The 16,138-nt window shown below is 42.0% G+C and overlaps 1 protein-coding gene across 1 annotated transcript; it reads left to right on the top strand.

Annotated features, from left to right (window-relative positions):
• The first annotated feature begins 371 nt into the window (after positions 1–371).
• On the top strand, positions 372–10,862 carry efemp2a (EGF containing fibulin extracellular matrix protein 2a). Its single transcript, XM_027285745.1, has 11 exons — positions 372–588; positions 4,331–4,653; positions 5,089–5,137; positions 5,248–5,433; positions 5,965–6,087; positions 6,210–6,326; positions 7,612–7,731; positions 7,828–7,947; positions 8,115–8,241; positions 8,726–8,921; positions 9,937–10,862. Exons 2-11 carry the CDS (start codon positions 4,552–4,554, stop codon positions 10,108–10,110), a joined length of 1,314 nt encoding a protein of 437 aa, XP_027141546.1. The 5' UTR covers positions 372–588; positions 4,331–4,551; the 3' UTR covers positions 10,111–10,862.
• The last annotated feature ends 5,276 nt before the right edge of the window (positions 10,863–16,138 follow it).

Here is a 16,138-nt window from a genome sequence, read left to right as displayed (position 1 = left end):
AGATGGGGGGTAAATGTGAAAAGGGAGGGAGGAAAGGGTGGAAGAGCTTGGGGCTTTTGCGGGGGTTTAGTTTAAATGAAACCAGGTGTGTTGTGGGAGCAATAAGAGGGGGCATTTTGTAAGAAGATGGGGGGGCAAGTGTGTGAATCTGTGAGTTGTTGTTCCGCCTGCGATTTGGACGGATTTGGAATTTTGGTATTTGGGCCGCAGACCAGGAATTTGCATCCTGGGGGTTCAGGGAGAAGAGGGGGTTTGGAGATTGGCGGATGGCAGTGCGGGGGGCCAACGGGAGGGAGGGAGGTAGGGAGGGAGGTTGGCTGGGTGGGGGTAAAACTGGGCTGTCCCTCTCTCCTCCCTCTCTCCCTCGTCTCTTGCTCTCTCCCTCCCTCCCTCCTTCCCTTTGCATGTGTTCAGCTGCTCCAGCTGTCGGTCTCCCCACTCACTCTCTCAGGGTCATACAGGCAAGAGTTTAAGGGACCACTTCTGTACGCCAGCTCAGCCGGGACGACCACAGCCAGCAGCAGCAGCAGGACACACTGGTCAGAGGGGAGGCCGAGAGACAGAAGACTCATCCGAAAAGATTCAACTGTGAGTTGTTTTTTTTTACTGTTTGATATACGTGTTTGAAAAGATCTGTGTCAAATAGAGAAGTAGTGGATGCCTTCATATTATTTTTACTTTCATGGAGAAGTAATGGAGGTGAGATGTGCCTCTAACCCACTTTTCTGGTACAGGCCATACACGTCACAGTTGCACCACTGCTCTGCTCTCCCAGCTACACTTGGCTCCCTACAAGAGCCAAGATAACGTGGCCCACAGTCTGTGTAGTTTGCTTCTTGGCTCTGCGTTTCAGAGACTGTAATAGGGGGGTAGACAGGAAGAGAAGCAGTGAGTCAGACAGGGCATGTATTATTGTACAGTATGTTGCAAAACTCTTCCACCTCATCCTTCTCGGACGACACTTAAAATCAGTGTCACAATCTCAGTTTGGTTACTCGGAGGGGAAAACAACAGCAAAGACAGCTGGGTGAAGTTAAACAGGTGCCAGCTACAGGGACATATACACACATAATCACATCACAGACAGTGTAGATAGCTGCCTGAGTCCTATTTGACAGTGTATTTTATCACTGTTTACACGGTATACTCCTAATAGGTAACATGTGACAGCTCCACCGTCACTGTAATGACTCAGGTGGGATCACAAAAGCAACAGGAAGGAGCGCTGTTCTCCTGAGAGCAGCACATCATCTCGTGCCACATTGTATGCATACGCTAATACATCACAGCCCTTAAACACTTACCTTTACACAGGAAGACAAAGCAGTATCACTGCTGGGAGAGCAGAACAGCTCAGGAGGGACTCGGTATAGTTACAGTGTGTGAATTTCTCCAGCAGGCCACAATCCATCACTGACTGTGGAGTTTCCCAGAGCAGGAGTTAGGCTGTGTGTGAAATGTTGACCCCCTGGTTGTGGATTTGTAGGTTCACTGCTACAACAGTAACAGAGCGCAGCTGGAGCGAGCTCGGCCACCATGTTCTTCTCAGGCTGCTCCACGCACAACCGAGCAAAGCCAACACAAAGCCCACTATGTATACACTACAACACAGGACCGTCCTGCAGTTACACTCTTTGTGTGTGTATTTGTGTGTGTGTGTGTGTGTGTGGTCCAACTGTGTGTTTTTTCTGGTCCCCATGTGGTCACTTTTTATAAGCCGCCTGACATCTTGCTTGTTAAATTGTGCTGACTGTGTGAATTTAAAAATGGGCCAGCCTGCTGTTGCTGAGGCCAGCCAGAGCCCCAAATGGTTCCTTTATTAGATTAAAATGATTTAATCGTGAGACGTATTGTCAACTTTATACACAACAGGTGTTAGAGATTGTTTCAATAGGACTCCAACTGCCAGATATATTAATTATTGATGAACTTTCTGATAAAGTTTTCTATTGTTTTGTCTAATAAATGTCCAAATAGTGAAAAAATATACCCATCACAAGTTCTCAACAGTCCAAAACCAAAAATATATTTAATCATATATGACAGAAATAATTTGTCATAATCATTGCTGATTATGTAGTGATGTATTAAAATCAACTTGAACAATGTTCTTGGGCGCCCAGGTGGCTCAACTTGTAGAGCGTTGACCCCATGTACAAAAGGCTGAGTCCTCACTGCAGGCCGGGTTTAACGTTCACCTTGTTTTCCTGTCTGTCTTCAGTCATCCTGTCAAATAAAGGCAAAAAAACAATAAAAATCCACCTGTGTTCGTCTACGTCAGTGGTGGTCAAAACCCAGAAGATGAATTCCTGCACTCAGGCCACATTCTCGGACATCCTCCTACACAGCGAGGAGAGATGTGGGGGTTTAGGGGAGCAGTGGCCAGAGGTTTGGCACCAGCTATCCTCTTATGTGAATCCATGGGGGGTTTTCCAGAACCTGATACTCTGGGAACCACTGCCGTGGCAGGGCATCCCAGCTGGGAACTGACGCCCACATCCTTGCCACGGGCATTCCAGAGGTCCACCGCCACTTGATCTCCATTGGCAGCAAGGCAACACCCATGCATCCCTACTGCCCACACTCAGTAGCCATTGAGCGACTGGACCCCAGACTGATGGTCAGTTTGTTTTTGGGTGGTTTTGGGTCACATTCTTGCTGGATGTAAGTGGCTGCTGGGCCAAGTCAGAGAGGTCACGTACTGCGGCCGTCTGATTGCACTGTGGTATGTGTTACCGTCTGTACTTGCAGGATGAAGATTTGTTTTGTTGCTTTTCACCACGCAAAGGTCACAAATGGTGCGTGATGTCATCCAGAGAGTATGTAAGGGCGTCCACGTCACCCTGTGGCCTTCTGTTTGTCTCAATGTGAAGTACAACAATAAGCATTGCCTGCAAATGTAGCCTCTGGAGCTTTCATCAGAGTGTGCGTCTTTGCACGTAGACAGACGATGATTATAACTTTCCTGTCATATATTTTAACTGGAACTCACTGACTTTACACAGCAATTTTTTTCTTTTTTATTCCTCGAATTGGCCTGTCTTTTCTCAGTTTTTTGGTCTGCAGGAGTTGGAATAGGTGATTTGTTTATGTTTAGAGTCAGCTTAAACACTTATAACTTCTCTTTGGGGAGCATTAACTGAAGGATGATTGTGTCTTTGCTGGGAGAAAAGCCCAGTCCATCAGAATGCAAACATAATTCACTTTAAATCTACATCAAGAATACACAAAACACCTCACATCCTTTACCCGAGTGAAAGGAGCAGAAAGCCCTGCATTCAAACTACTTATATTTAAAAGAACTTTAAAATGGATAAAGTGAAAGTATAAACTCATTATGCCCCTTTCAGACTATTAAAATGTGCACAGGAAAATATTTTTTTTAAATATTTTTTAAATAAGGCTCACTGCTACTTAGCCTAGCATTTTAGTTCGCCTAACAAGATGTAGAAAGGAGTGTTTTGTTGAGGTGAAGTGTCTGAAAGTGTTATTTCACTGTTGTTCGGTGGGTGGCACCACACTGATTAGCTCGACAAAGCGACCTGTTACAGAGGAGGTGGTTTGAGGACACAAGGACACACTGTGGAGTTTTCTCTGTGTTGTGGGCCCACCTCGTGACCCTGTAGACCTTCCTGCACTCTCTCACACAAAATCATTTTGATGCCATGTTTGTTTCCTTTGGTAGGACAGAACAAGGAACTCAAATCAAATTGATTTGTTTAGTTTATTCCCCCCCTACAGATACCCGCTTACACTTTATTCCAACAACACAGCAGCATCTGCAGAGACAATTCAGTTCATCTCAGGAACTGGAGCAACTGAACACGAGATGATTTCGTAAAATATGCAAGTAATAGCCAGAATTTATGTACTCCCACCGGCTCTGCTCTGATACACAGCAAACCGGACCTCTGGAGGCAGCGCTCAGCGAGACTGTCATTCCAGTGAGTTGTAGTCTGCCAGTCTGCAGACACAGAGGACTTTCTGTGAGCAGCTAATATAAAAGTATTTCTGTATGTTGACTTTGTTATTTTCAGCAGAAGGATAGAGTATGTCACGATGTTTATGTTTTTACCTGGCACAGTGATTCATTCCAGTTATTCCTCCTGCGATCAAGAGGGGAACTGTTTGGTTAACAAACAGTGAATCAAGTCCAAACTGACTGTTTATGTGTTCTCACTGACTACTCAGAAATTGGCTCCAGTGCTTTTGTTGATTTACCTATTTTATCTGTGACGCACCAGTGTGTTTTCAGAGTGAACTGAAACTATTTTGTGATTTCTAATGTTGTCTTTTTTATGTCTTTCTCTCCTCTCTCTCTGAAATACAGGTACCACTTCTTGGCTGCTCTGCACATCACAAAGTCTGCAGCCTCTCTCATCTTTGAAGAAGCGCTACCTGGCTGATACCTGTGTGTGCGTGTGTGGTGTGTGTGTGTGTGTGTGTGTGTGCGTGTGTGGTTGTGTGTATGTGTGTGTATGTGTGTGTATGCATGCGTGTTTGTGTGGATGTTTTACGTGTGTCCTGTCTCCCATAAATTAGTGTATTAGTATGCAGGGCGCTTGTGTGTCAATCTTGTGCGTGTGCATATGTGTGTCTGTGCTCCTCCGCAGTGCTATTTCACAGCCGCCTACAGAAAGTGACACCTACACGGTAAGGATGGACGCATCTCCCTCCTTCTCCTCTCTTACACTTTTCTTTTGCATCTTCTCTCCCTTTCTTCCATTTTATACCTCACACCTCTCAGTTGATGTTACTGCTTTCTTTGTCCGGAAATGTTGTCCTTTTTTTATTTTATTTCCTTCATCTTCTTCTTATTTAATATTCCACAGCACTTTCCCCTTTTCCATCATTTTATAGCAGTTATAGCTGGGGGTAAATATAGTTTTAATTCCATGTTTTTTTTCTTTCCATGAAGCTGACAGTGATTTTTCCAGAATGATAATGACCCTTTTTCCAAACAGTGGCCTTAAATTCTTTGTTTCTGAAGTGACATTTGGCTCAAGGAGAGCAGTTTGAAATGGCACCAATCCTTTTATAGCAACAGACGCTTCAACAGCACTTCATTTTCTTACTTTATCGCTGCAGGAATGCACAGATGGGTATCACTGGGACCCTCAGACTGAGCACTGCAAAGGTAGATCTCTCGTTTACCTGCATGTATTCCACCACCTAAGACTTATATAGTTTTTTTGCTCTACTGTTGCTGATTTGATCCCAACAAATTCCTTCTGTGTTTCTCATCAGACATAAATGAGTGTGAGACTATTCCAGATGCCTGCAAAGGGGAAATGAAGTGTTTCAACCACTACGGAGGGTACCTGTGCCTTCCCCGCTCTGCGTCAGTCATCCCAGCCCCAGAGCCCGCTATCACACCCACTGTGACCAACCCCTGCCCTTTGGGCTACGAGCCACAGGGAGACAGCTGCGTGGGTGGGTGTCTGGTTTGTAGGTCTGGGGTTTTGGAGGTTGACAGGTGGCCACAGGATGAGTGATCATTAAGCATGTTTGTGTATGTGTGTGATTGTGTAAATTTATTGTCGCGGCCACAGATTGCGAGGGACAGGTGGCCGTAGCAGGTGTTGAGGCTGGAGGCAGCATGTTGGCGCAATCTGTGTGGGTGTGAGTGAGTATGAGTCTGCAGGGGGGCAGACAGACAGTGAAGGAATTTAGGAGATTTCACACGAGAACAGCTGCTGTGTTTTAAGAACTGAGCTTGCAGCGAGAAACCTACTTGTACTGGAGGACAACGAGGTGTTCATCAGCCTACATGAGACAGCAAACATGATTCAACATGATGTGATATTTTCAGCTGTCGAGTGCAAATGAGGGGAACAGAGTGGCCGTCGTCTGCCCTCCATCAGTTGCACTACGTCTTCCTGTCTTGCTGAACGATGCTGTGTTTGCTCACAATAATCACATTTTGACATGTGTGTCCCTGTTTTACCTCACCCCCAAACACAGACATCGATGAGTGTGAAAGAGACGAACATGACTGCCAGCCCAGCCAGCATTGCATCAACGCACTGGGTGCCTTTACCTGTCAGTGTCCGGATGGATATCGCAAGGTTGGCACAGAATGCATTGGTAAGATGATCCTTTAACTCGTGTATCTAAGTAGGCTTAAATATGGCAGCTCAGGGTGAAGTTATAGCAACTTATAATGACTTATTAACCTGTAGCAATGTGACTCTTTTACTCTCTCTCAGACATTGATGAGTGCAGGTACAGATACTGCCAACATCGCTGTGTCAATGTTCCCGGCTCCTTCTCCTGTCAGTGTGAACCTGGTTTCCAGCTGGCAGGAAACAACCGATCTTGCATCGGTGAGTGATGCCATTTGCAACTGATTATATGACTCAACTGAAATCAGGCAAAAGGTCTGCACGCCATACTGTTTACTTCCCATTGATTTCAACATACTCAGGATTTGTCAAGGTCCTGACAGAAAGTCTGTAAACAGACTTTAAGATTTGGGGTTTACTGCATATGTGAAATAAAGTTGTATAAAGCCTTTAGTGACTCCAGAGATAGCTGAAGAATCAGAAGTACTGGCTTATGTTATAGTTACTCCCTTTCAAGAGTACAAATATACAAAATCTAAACATAGAGAAGTATGTAGGATATGTCTGTTAAGTACTACAATATTTAACAACATTATGTATGAACAATAATAATTGGATCTATAAATGTGTATGTTAAAAGAGTATTAGTTGAAATGCAGTGTTGATGCCAGAGTGTTGCCCAGTAGAAACAATAAGTGCATCTTGACAAATTGATATAATCACAGAATTAAATTTTAAATTAATGTTGTGTAACTTCATCAAACAGAAACCATCCATGTTGCATCCCCTTTGACTCTGATGATAGTTACAGTATATTAGCTTATTATCATGTACTCATTTGGCATTTGCAAGGTCATTCATTCAAACCTTTCTGTAATGCTTCTTGGAAACAGTATTTTAAATTCAAATCACTTTAATACTTATTTTTGCTCTAAGAAAATATATTTAGAAATAATTATTGTTTTAGAAAATGACTAAATTGTACCAGTAAACTTTAATTATCTCGTTGCTCGATCTGACACAGCTGAAACATCACAAACAGTTTGAGGCACCAGGTTTTGATGAAGAGGATGAATGCGTGTCAGTATTGATCTCTTAGTAATGTAATGTAATGCTAAATCAGCTGAGTTCTCTTTCATGTATTTCTCTGTAACATTATGTATTCATGACTACATATAGTTAATTAAATCTGTTTTATCGGTTGTGGCCTGGCAACATTTACTGCCATCATATATCGATTCAGTATTGCTAAATTATAATGTGTACATGGTTCATGGCCTTTTTCCAGCAAAGCCTGACTTTCTTTAGACTTGAGAGAAAAAAAAACTTCCTGTGAAGAAACCAAAACTGTTTGACAGAAAACAGGCAGATCTGTGTGTCCGTGTTGTAGTTCATCACCAACAGCAACAAGCAGATTTTCTCAATCTGTTTTTTATTGCCTTCATTTGGAGCTATCATTCTGATGTATGCCTTTAGTTTGAGTCCGGGTATGTGCTCTTTAAAGGATTAAAGTTTACAATATATAATGTACCTTCCCTTCTTTCAGATGTGAATGAATGTGAGATGGGTGCCCCCTGCTCTCAGAGGTGTTACAACACATACGGCACCTTCCTTTGTCGCTGTGACCAGGGCTACGAGCTGGGACCTGATGGCTTTGCCTGTAATGGTAAGACACCCTGCTCTGTGTGTGTCTGTAAAGAAGAGTTCATGTAAGTGATAATTCAAATGTGATGTATCAAGTAATATACCCTAAAACCGACAGACATCGATGAGTGCAGCTACTCCAGTTACCTGTGCCAGTACCAGTGTGTCAACGAACCAGGGAAGTTCTCCTGTGTGTGCCCCGAAGGATACCAGCTGCAAGGCACCAGACTATGCCAGGGTAAGCACACCCGCCTCCTTTTCCTCCTGAAGCGAACACCTACCCCTCTGTGCTTTCACTCACAAACGCTGCACTGAGTCAACACTTAATCATTCTTTGACAGCAGCTCTATTCTTGTCCTGTTCAATCCAACATCATGAGATGTGTTTTTTTTCTCTTTCCTGCAGATATAAATGAATGTGAAACAGGAGAGCATCAGTGTACTGACACACAGACATGTGTGAATATCCATGGACGATACCAGTGTGTGGACACAAACCGGTGCCAAGACCCTTATGTACAAGTGTCTGAGAAGTGAGTGACACCTCATGAAAGCTTGTGTGTGTTCATACTCAAACACACCTTTTCCCAATTACTGAAATATGTGCTGGCCATCAACTCAAAATATAATCAGCCCCTGTATTGAGTATGGCTTAAACTGCAAGATTACCCCAATTACTTTTTCCACGTTGAAGTCCAACTTTTTAACTTTTTCTATTGAGCATGCTCCAGTGCAATAAGAAAACTATTACAGAGTGAACAAGTGTTGTATTTGTAACAGGTGTAGGTCATTATCAACATATCCTTGGTGATTTAGTGATATAAAATGTGTGTAAGAAAAACATGAGGCAAAGAATGGCTACTGTTCAATCATTTGATTAGATTGTAGGACAGCTCTCCTCTCAGTCATATTACCCCCTCTGCTGGCTGATTTATGAACTACTGTTGATGTTTTTCTGCATCAAATATTTGTACAATTTTCTGGACACGACTAAAAGTGAACCCTGTGTTTGTCCAGCCGCTGTGTGTGTCCCGTCAACAAACCCCTGTGTCGAGATCTGCCTTTCTCCATCGTCCACCGTTACATGAGCATCACCTCAGAGCGCTCCGTCCCCTCAGACATCTTCCAGATTCAGGCCACCAGCGTCTCTCCGGGGGCTTACAACACCTTCCGCATCCGCTCCGGTGATGAAAACGGAGACTTCTACATCAGGGTGAGTGTGTAGTATGGAAAGTGTGATTGACTGTTCAAGTTACCTCTGCAAGTGCTGACAAAAAGTGAGGACTTTTTGAGAGCACTGACTGTAAGAAACAGATCTGTCACTCAGTGCATTTCATTAATTCATATAAAGTGCATCTTGACAAATTAATATAATCACAAAATTTACTGAGAGTTTCTTTTTCTGTTGAATAAATGTTGTAGAAACCAAAAAGAGCTGATTAGCCTGAATGTCTAAGGAGAGCTCAAGTGCTGTGGCTGATGTTATTTGTGTTTTTTGTTCAAATTTATGCTCTTGATCTGTCAGACACAGTGTTTTACAGTGCAGACCTATTTAAAATATTTTCCTCCATTATCTGCTGCCATTCATAGTTCAGCCTCATTGATTAATATATAGAAACGAACCATTCTGTTGCATCCTCTCACTGGAAACTGTTGGCAAACTTCCCCTTTTTTACTTTCTCTGTTAAAAAAAATCTCAACATTTGTGCCTCTTCAAATAAAACCAGTTACATCTCAGTTTCCTAGTTCTGAAAACAAGATTCATCATGGTCCTGCTAACTGTGTTTGGGCTTTTTGCTTGGATTCAAAACAGAGAACATGTTCTGTCTTAAAACACAAGTAGAAAACGTAACGCTACATAGGACTGTGTGAGCAAGTACAGATGTCCCGTTAATTTATTTTAGGATAGGACAACTTACATCTTTATTATTCTTATTGAGCTGAGTCTTGTCGAGGGATAGTTCAACATTTTTAGACGTGCACTTATTTGCTGAGAATATCGATACCAATCTCAAGTCAGCTTATTTTAGTACAAGGACTTATTTTACCAGGTAGGTTTATGAGCTTTAGAGGTGCAGGAAGGTTGATTTGTTGTTATAGCTTTCTATTTGATCTATTTATTTAAGCATATTTCCCAATTATCAAACTATTTCTTGTTGTGAAAATACCTGCCGCCTGTATCTCTGTTGTAGAAATGTGTTGAGTAATATTTGTTTCTTCTTCTCCAGCAAATCAATAATATCAGTGCCATGCTGGTGCTGGCCCGCGCTGTCTCGGGACCCAGAGAGTACACGTTGGACCTGGAGATGGTGTCAGTTAACCCTCTGCTCAGCTACCAGGGCAGCTACCAGACCAGCTCCGCCCTCAGACTCTCCATCTACGTCGGGCCGTACACCTTTTAAAGAAGTTAAAAGAAGAAGAAGAGTAAGAAAGAGTTGGGGAGAAGCACAGGTGGAAAGAGGAAAAATGAAGCTGTAAAACAAAAGTGGTCGATGCAGTTCAACCAGTCACTGTGATGTTACACTCTTAGCTTTTTGTCCAAAGAAACCCACACATTTCTGTCAGCCCACCATATTACACGTAAGAATATTCATATAAACACATTAGTGCCTCACAGATAAATAACAACTAGTCAAATTTGTTCCCGTGTATTTAATGTGCCAGTTTACCTGTTTCTTAGGATATCATATTATTTTGTACTTAACATCTATCTGACAGCATCATTCTGTGGTCAATGTGTATTTTTATTTTTTAAAAAAGGATTTTACTCAAGATTTCTTTCCCTCTCATCTGTTCATGGTGATAACAAATCTGTGGGGCTTATTTTCTGTCTGCCTTCAGGTGGAGTGATTCACGCCCAGCGTGACTGACTAATCTCTTTCTAGCAGTTTACATTCTTATCGTCAGCTCTGCTCTGTTTGTCACTTTATTCTTGTCAGCCCTGTTTCCTGTTGACAGATGTGATTCAGTAACCACTCAGATCAGACCTCAGCATCCAGGCTCCTCCTTCACCCTCCACTGTTCATTCCTATGTTCAAGCTCTCCCTCACTGCTTTTTGTAGGTTTGTCACATTGCTGATTGTGTTGTACTTTGTTTTTTTTGTTGTTTTTTTTTGTCTGAGATTTAAGCCCAAATTAAACAACATACCTTTTCGTCTGCGTGTCACACTGGAATTTATTGATATATCCAGAACGTCTTATATAACGCTGTAAAGCTTTATAGAAGCTGTGTAGCTGGAACAATTAGCCGATGTCCTGATATTTGACGCATCTGTTCAGTTATTTTTTTAAACAAAAATGCAAAAGAGTTGCTGGTTCCAGCTTCTCCAGTGTGAGGATTTGCTGCATTATTTGTTTGTTTGCTATGGACACAAGATGACATAAAATTAGAACATAACTAAATGACTTGTTGTCCAACCACTATCTCTGTTTCTCAGGTCCAGCGTGTCACATTTAGGACGCTCTGTTTACAGAATATGTCAGAAATAATATATAACTATCGTTATGTATCATTTTGTATTTGTTACCTTAGGATGAACAGACACCAAAGCTCCTCTTCCAAGTCCACCATGTTAAATTGCCATGTTTCTACAGCAGTCATGAACCCAAACACTTGTTCTACATAGAGCCTTTCTCGTTTTTTGTGCACTTCACAGGCACCGTACTTTCTCCTTCATGCTATGAAGGAGAGGGTGAGGTGAGGGGGTTGTAATCAGCGACAACACTGCTGGATGTGACTAAATTCTACACACTGCTCCTTTAAAAATTTCCCCTTTCCTACAGAAAAGAGAGGAGATTCAATGTGTAAGAGTCTACAGGGTAACTGGTTGACTTCCAGCGTCCCAGAACTACCCCCCTCTTTACCTGCGCCCACACACTCGACAACGCAGCCCGCTGTGACAACATTTGCTTCTTTCTGGATCATCACCAGCTCACAACAAACAGCTAGCATCATGATTTCTGCCCTAAAATGCTCTTATTGCAGGAATCTCTGAGCTAAAACAGCATAAGATCAATGCCTCATTTTGATTTCTGTCTTCTTCACTGATAATCTAAAAATGTTTCATTTCTGCGACAGAAAGAGGCAGATTAAATGTTCCTTACATCCTTAAATCAGAGATGAGAGGCAGCAAATGTCTGCAGTTTAAATTAAACAAGACTGAAGCTCTGGAGGCTTCTGTTCTATTTTTACTGTCACAGCTCTTCACTTGTGTGCTAACTGATTCTCCTGACCCACAAAAAACAAAAAAACTAAAGGAAAGAGAGAGGGAGAATAAGAGAGAGGGGAAAGCCCTTATTTCACAGTCCACTGCTGTTTGCTCCGCCCAATCCTACACACAAACACACCACACACACACACACCTCCCATCTGTCCACACTGGGGGGTGATGACTCACACACACATCTATGATTTATGTAATCAGAGCAGACGGTGTTCAACCACCAGGAGGCAGCAGATCACACAGATCTCTCCTCACAGCAGCAATCCAAAAATAGCAACAACCTGAGGAGAGAGTGTTGGTTTTATAACCTAATTGACTGGTGAGCCTACATTTTCTCCAGTTTTCCATGAACTCATACACCTGTGGGAGGAGAAAGTCAAGGCAACTTTGTCTACTTTTCCCAAATAATGTACAAAACAGCCACTACAACATACACATACTTTCCAAGCTCTGAAAGATGTTGTAGTACAGACTTTTTCCTGCGTAACTTGCCAATCTGTGATGATGGAGAACATCATTTGTGGTGATGGTGTTAAATGGTGCATTAGGATAAGAGGTGTATGTGTTCACATTATGGGAGTATAGTAGTCCCCTGGCATTTCCTGTTGGCATTCAGACAGAAAGAAAACCTGACTGAAACAGAATGACTGTCATTGGATGGATTACTGAACGGTCAACTAGGCACAGGCCCAGAGGCTTCACCTACGAAATGCCACTGATAGAAACACAAACAGTCCATGGAGACACACAAAGCTACTCAGAGACAAAATGACAGAAATAGACAAACCAACCAGAATGGAAATCTGGAAAATTGACCACAAAGAGACGAAACATGACCACAAAGAGACACAATGTGACCACAAAGAGACAAAACATGACCACAAAGAGCGAAATGTGACCACAAAGAGACACAATGTGACCACAAAGAGACGAAACATGACCACAAAGAGACAAAACATGACCACAAAGAGACACAATGTGACCACAAAGAGACACAATGTGACAACAAAGAGACACAATGTGACCACAAAGAGACGAAACATGACCACAAAGAGACACAATGTGACCACAAAGAAACGAAACATGACCACAAAGAGACGAAACATAACCACAAAGAGACACAATGCGACCACAAAGAGACGAAACATGACCACAAAGAGACGAAACATGACCACAAAGAGACGAAACATGACTACGAAGAGATGCAGCATGACTGCAAAGATACACAACATTACAATAAAGAGATGCAACATTTCTAAAAATAAATGCAAAATAACCAGAATGATTCATAAAATTACTAAAAATAGACACATATAGAGGCAAGACAACCAGAGAGACCCAAAATGTTTGTAGTTGTATTGTGAATGTTTTAGTCTGGGTGTCCAGTGTCCCACAATACATCCATGGTCTGCATTAGTATGGAGGGCACAGAGGAGTGTGTGAGTGTAGTAATATAATCTGCCCGTATCTTTGTCGGTGTTTGTTTGTGTCTGTGTGTGTGTGCGTGCAGGGTGTGGGTGTTTACATAGGAGAGCATGTGTTTGAGAGTGGCATTGCCCACACAGACGAGTGGGAGGACTGTTTTGGGTGGTAGAGGGGAGTGTTGGAGCTCCTGGGACTTATTTTCTTTGGCACCTTTGCTCGGGTATGATCTCACTTCTGGGCAAGCCGTGCCCTGTAGGCCGCAGTGGGGGATGGCGTGGGACCGGAAGCGGAGAAATGAAGGCACATACAGGGCAGAGTTCACCAACCACATGATGGACAGAAAAGGTGGATCCTTTACATGTTATACAATCATGTTCTGTCTCTCCATTGGAGACATGCTGCCATGATTTAGGAACAATATGTTCCCCAGGTCTAACACTTTGATCTCCTCCTATTGCATTACAAAAAGCTCTCCATGCCTCCCCCCTCCACTACACCACAATGCAGGTATTATATTTATGAATGGTAGAGCAAGGTGGAGTGTCATTTCCATCCACCCACACCCCCGAGCATCAAGATTAGTTAATTAACGAAAAAGCGGGCAGTGGAATCTGTAGGACATCAAAAACAGGCTACACAATACAAAGAGGGCCGGATGATTAGGGAGAGTAAATTAGTGAGGGCATGAGGCAGGAAATGGCTCTCTCTTCTGGATATACAGTATGTGGATATATAGAGAGAGGGAGGTCTATTACACAATACTACATAAACAATCAGTGACTCAAATAACAAGACAACAACCATGATACATCTGAGTTTGTATTCAGTGCCGACCTTCTTTTAAAAACATGTTATTACATACAATTTGTGCTGCAAATCATGTTTCCACAGAAAGAAATATAGAGAAATACATGTATGCAAACCAGACTCCAACAAGAAAATGAAACATAGAGAGATTCTGCCTTCAATTAAAATGTTATATCGGTTGTCAATCGCATTTTTACTTTTTTTTGTCATGAAATTCTCTTGGACAGTGTTTCCCAACCAGACATACTTGCATTATAAAGGAAACTTCTGCACTTGCCAAAGAAAATTAGCTCATTTTAAAATCAGAAATTGGAGTGCAAATTGGTCTGAGGTTGAACTTTTGTGTATTTCTTGTCTATATAAGCAAAAAACAAACAAACTAGCAGCTACGACAGACTATTGACTGTACAGGGCACACCTCAATCCAACCAGAGTTCAAATAGATAGAAACGATAAAACATCTAAATGATTAAACATCATGTCTCTGCTTCTCCATTGGGTAGTATGCAAACATAATCAAACATACTGAAAAAAAAGAGAAGAGACCATACACAGCTAGTACAGGATCACCATGTCTTGTATGGAAAGAAAATAATGTAACAATTTCCACTTTATAAAGTTAACTGTACAGCTGAAAATCAGTTGAAATAAACACATTTGAAATACAGCTGGTTGGTTGGTATTTGATCTCATCTGATGAAGCTTAAAAATCCAACTAGAGAATTTTGTTTTTTGTTTTTATCTTACTCCTACAAACCTACAATATGAGACTGGTCTAGTGAAAATGGTGGCGAGGAAGCTGGTGGAGCTGAATATGCATAGCATAGCACATGGCAGACAAATGTTTGTGCTAATGCTCCGCACACTCCCTATACTGTGGAAAATAAGGCACTACGCTTTAGTGTACGCAGTTTACTACATAACAATGTACTAAGAGAAGTATCAGAATTGAGACACAGCTGTATTGATGTTACATGTAATGCTTATCATGTCCGACTTCTCAGTGTAGTGTGTTAATATTTCCTAATTACGACAGTTCACACATTGCTTCTGATCAAATACCTGCAAAACTAAAGTGTTAAATCAAAAGACAATCAGTCCAATATTTGTTGAGACTTTAGTCAACACCAGGATTTATCAGAGTCATCAGGATTCATCCTCTGAGGACCATGAGTGTCTCCATAAAGCAGTACAGCTAAAAGACAGGAGGCATCATTTAAATCTACGAGGACATAAAGACTTTTGATTGGATTTTCTTTTATTTCGAACTAAATCCTGCAGAATTGTCTTATTATTATTTTTGATTATGAACATTTGTCAGACCACAAGTGACCTCCACATATCATACAGGAGCTCACGTGTGATACGCTCTCTGACTTGTCTCCCCCTGCAGTACAACAGCAGTCATTCCTTGTTAGTTCTGGAAATAATTAGCTTATCAGTCTGGTCCAATTACAGGTTCAACTGCTGGGCATGTTCATTACCTCGGGTCAGTGTAATCTCCTACCAACACCCTGGTGAATTTAGTGCAGGGTATCGCTGCGAAACAGGATATTGGATCACATGTCAGTGATTAACAACAGTGTAATTAAAAATATGACTGTGCAGGTGTGTGTGAGGATGACTGCACACACAGCATGTACTCTGTTCCCTATATGTTGAGATTCAGCTGCACTTGAACACCTCTGTCTATCTTTGTCATTCACTCAAACAAAGGTTTAACTGACAGACTGGATTACATGAGAGCCTTGGATGGATTTATATAAGGCTCTAAGCTAGACCTTATCCATGCCTACTCTACCTTCAATTTCTTTACTCATTGCGTAAATGTGGTTACCAAGAAACGACAACGTGTTGCTATGGATGTGTGGGTGTATAGCGGCAAAAGGGACCTATGCTGAAAAGACATTCAGCCCTGAGAAAAATAACAGAAATGAAAAACTTAAAGGTATGTGAGCAAGTGGCAGGGAGGAGA

This window comes from Larimichthys crocea, chromosome I (genome assembly GCF_000972845.2).
Source record: "Larimichthys crocea isolate SSNF chromosome I, L_crocea_2.0, whole genome shotgun sequence".
Taxonomy (NCBI): domain Eukaryota; kingdom Metazoa; phylum Chordata; class Actinopteri; family Sciaenidae; genus Larimichthys; species Larimichthys crocea.
This window is presented reverse-complemented; position numbering and strand designations above follow the sequence as displayed.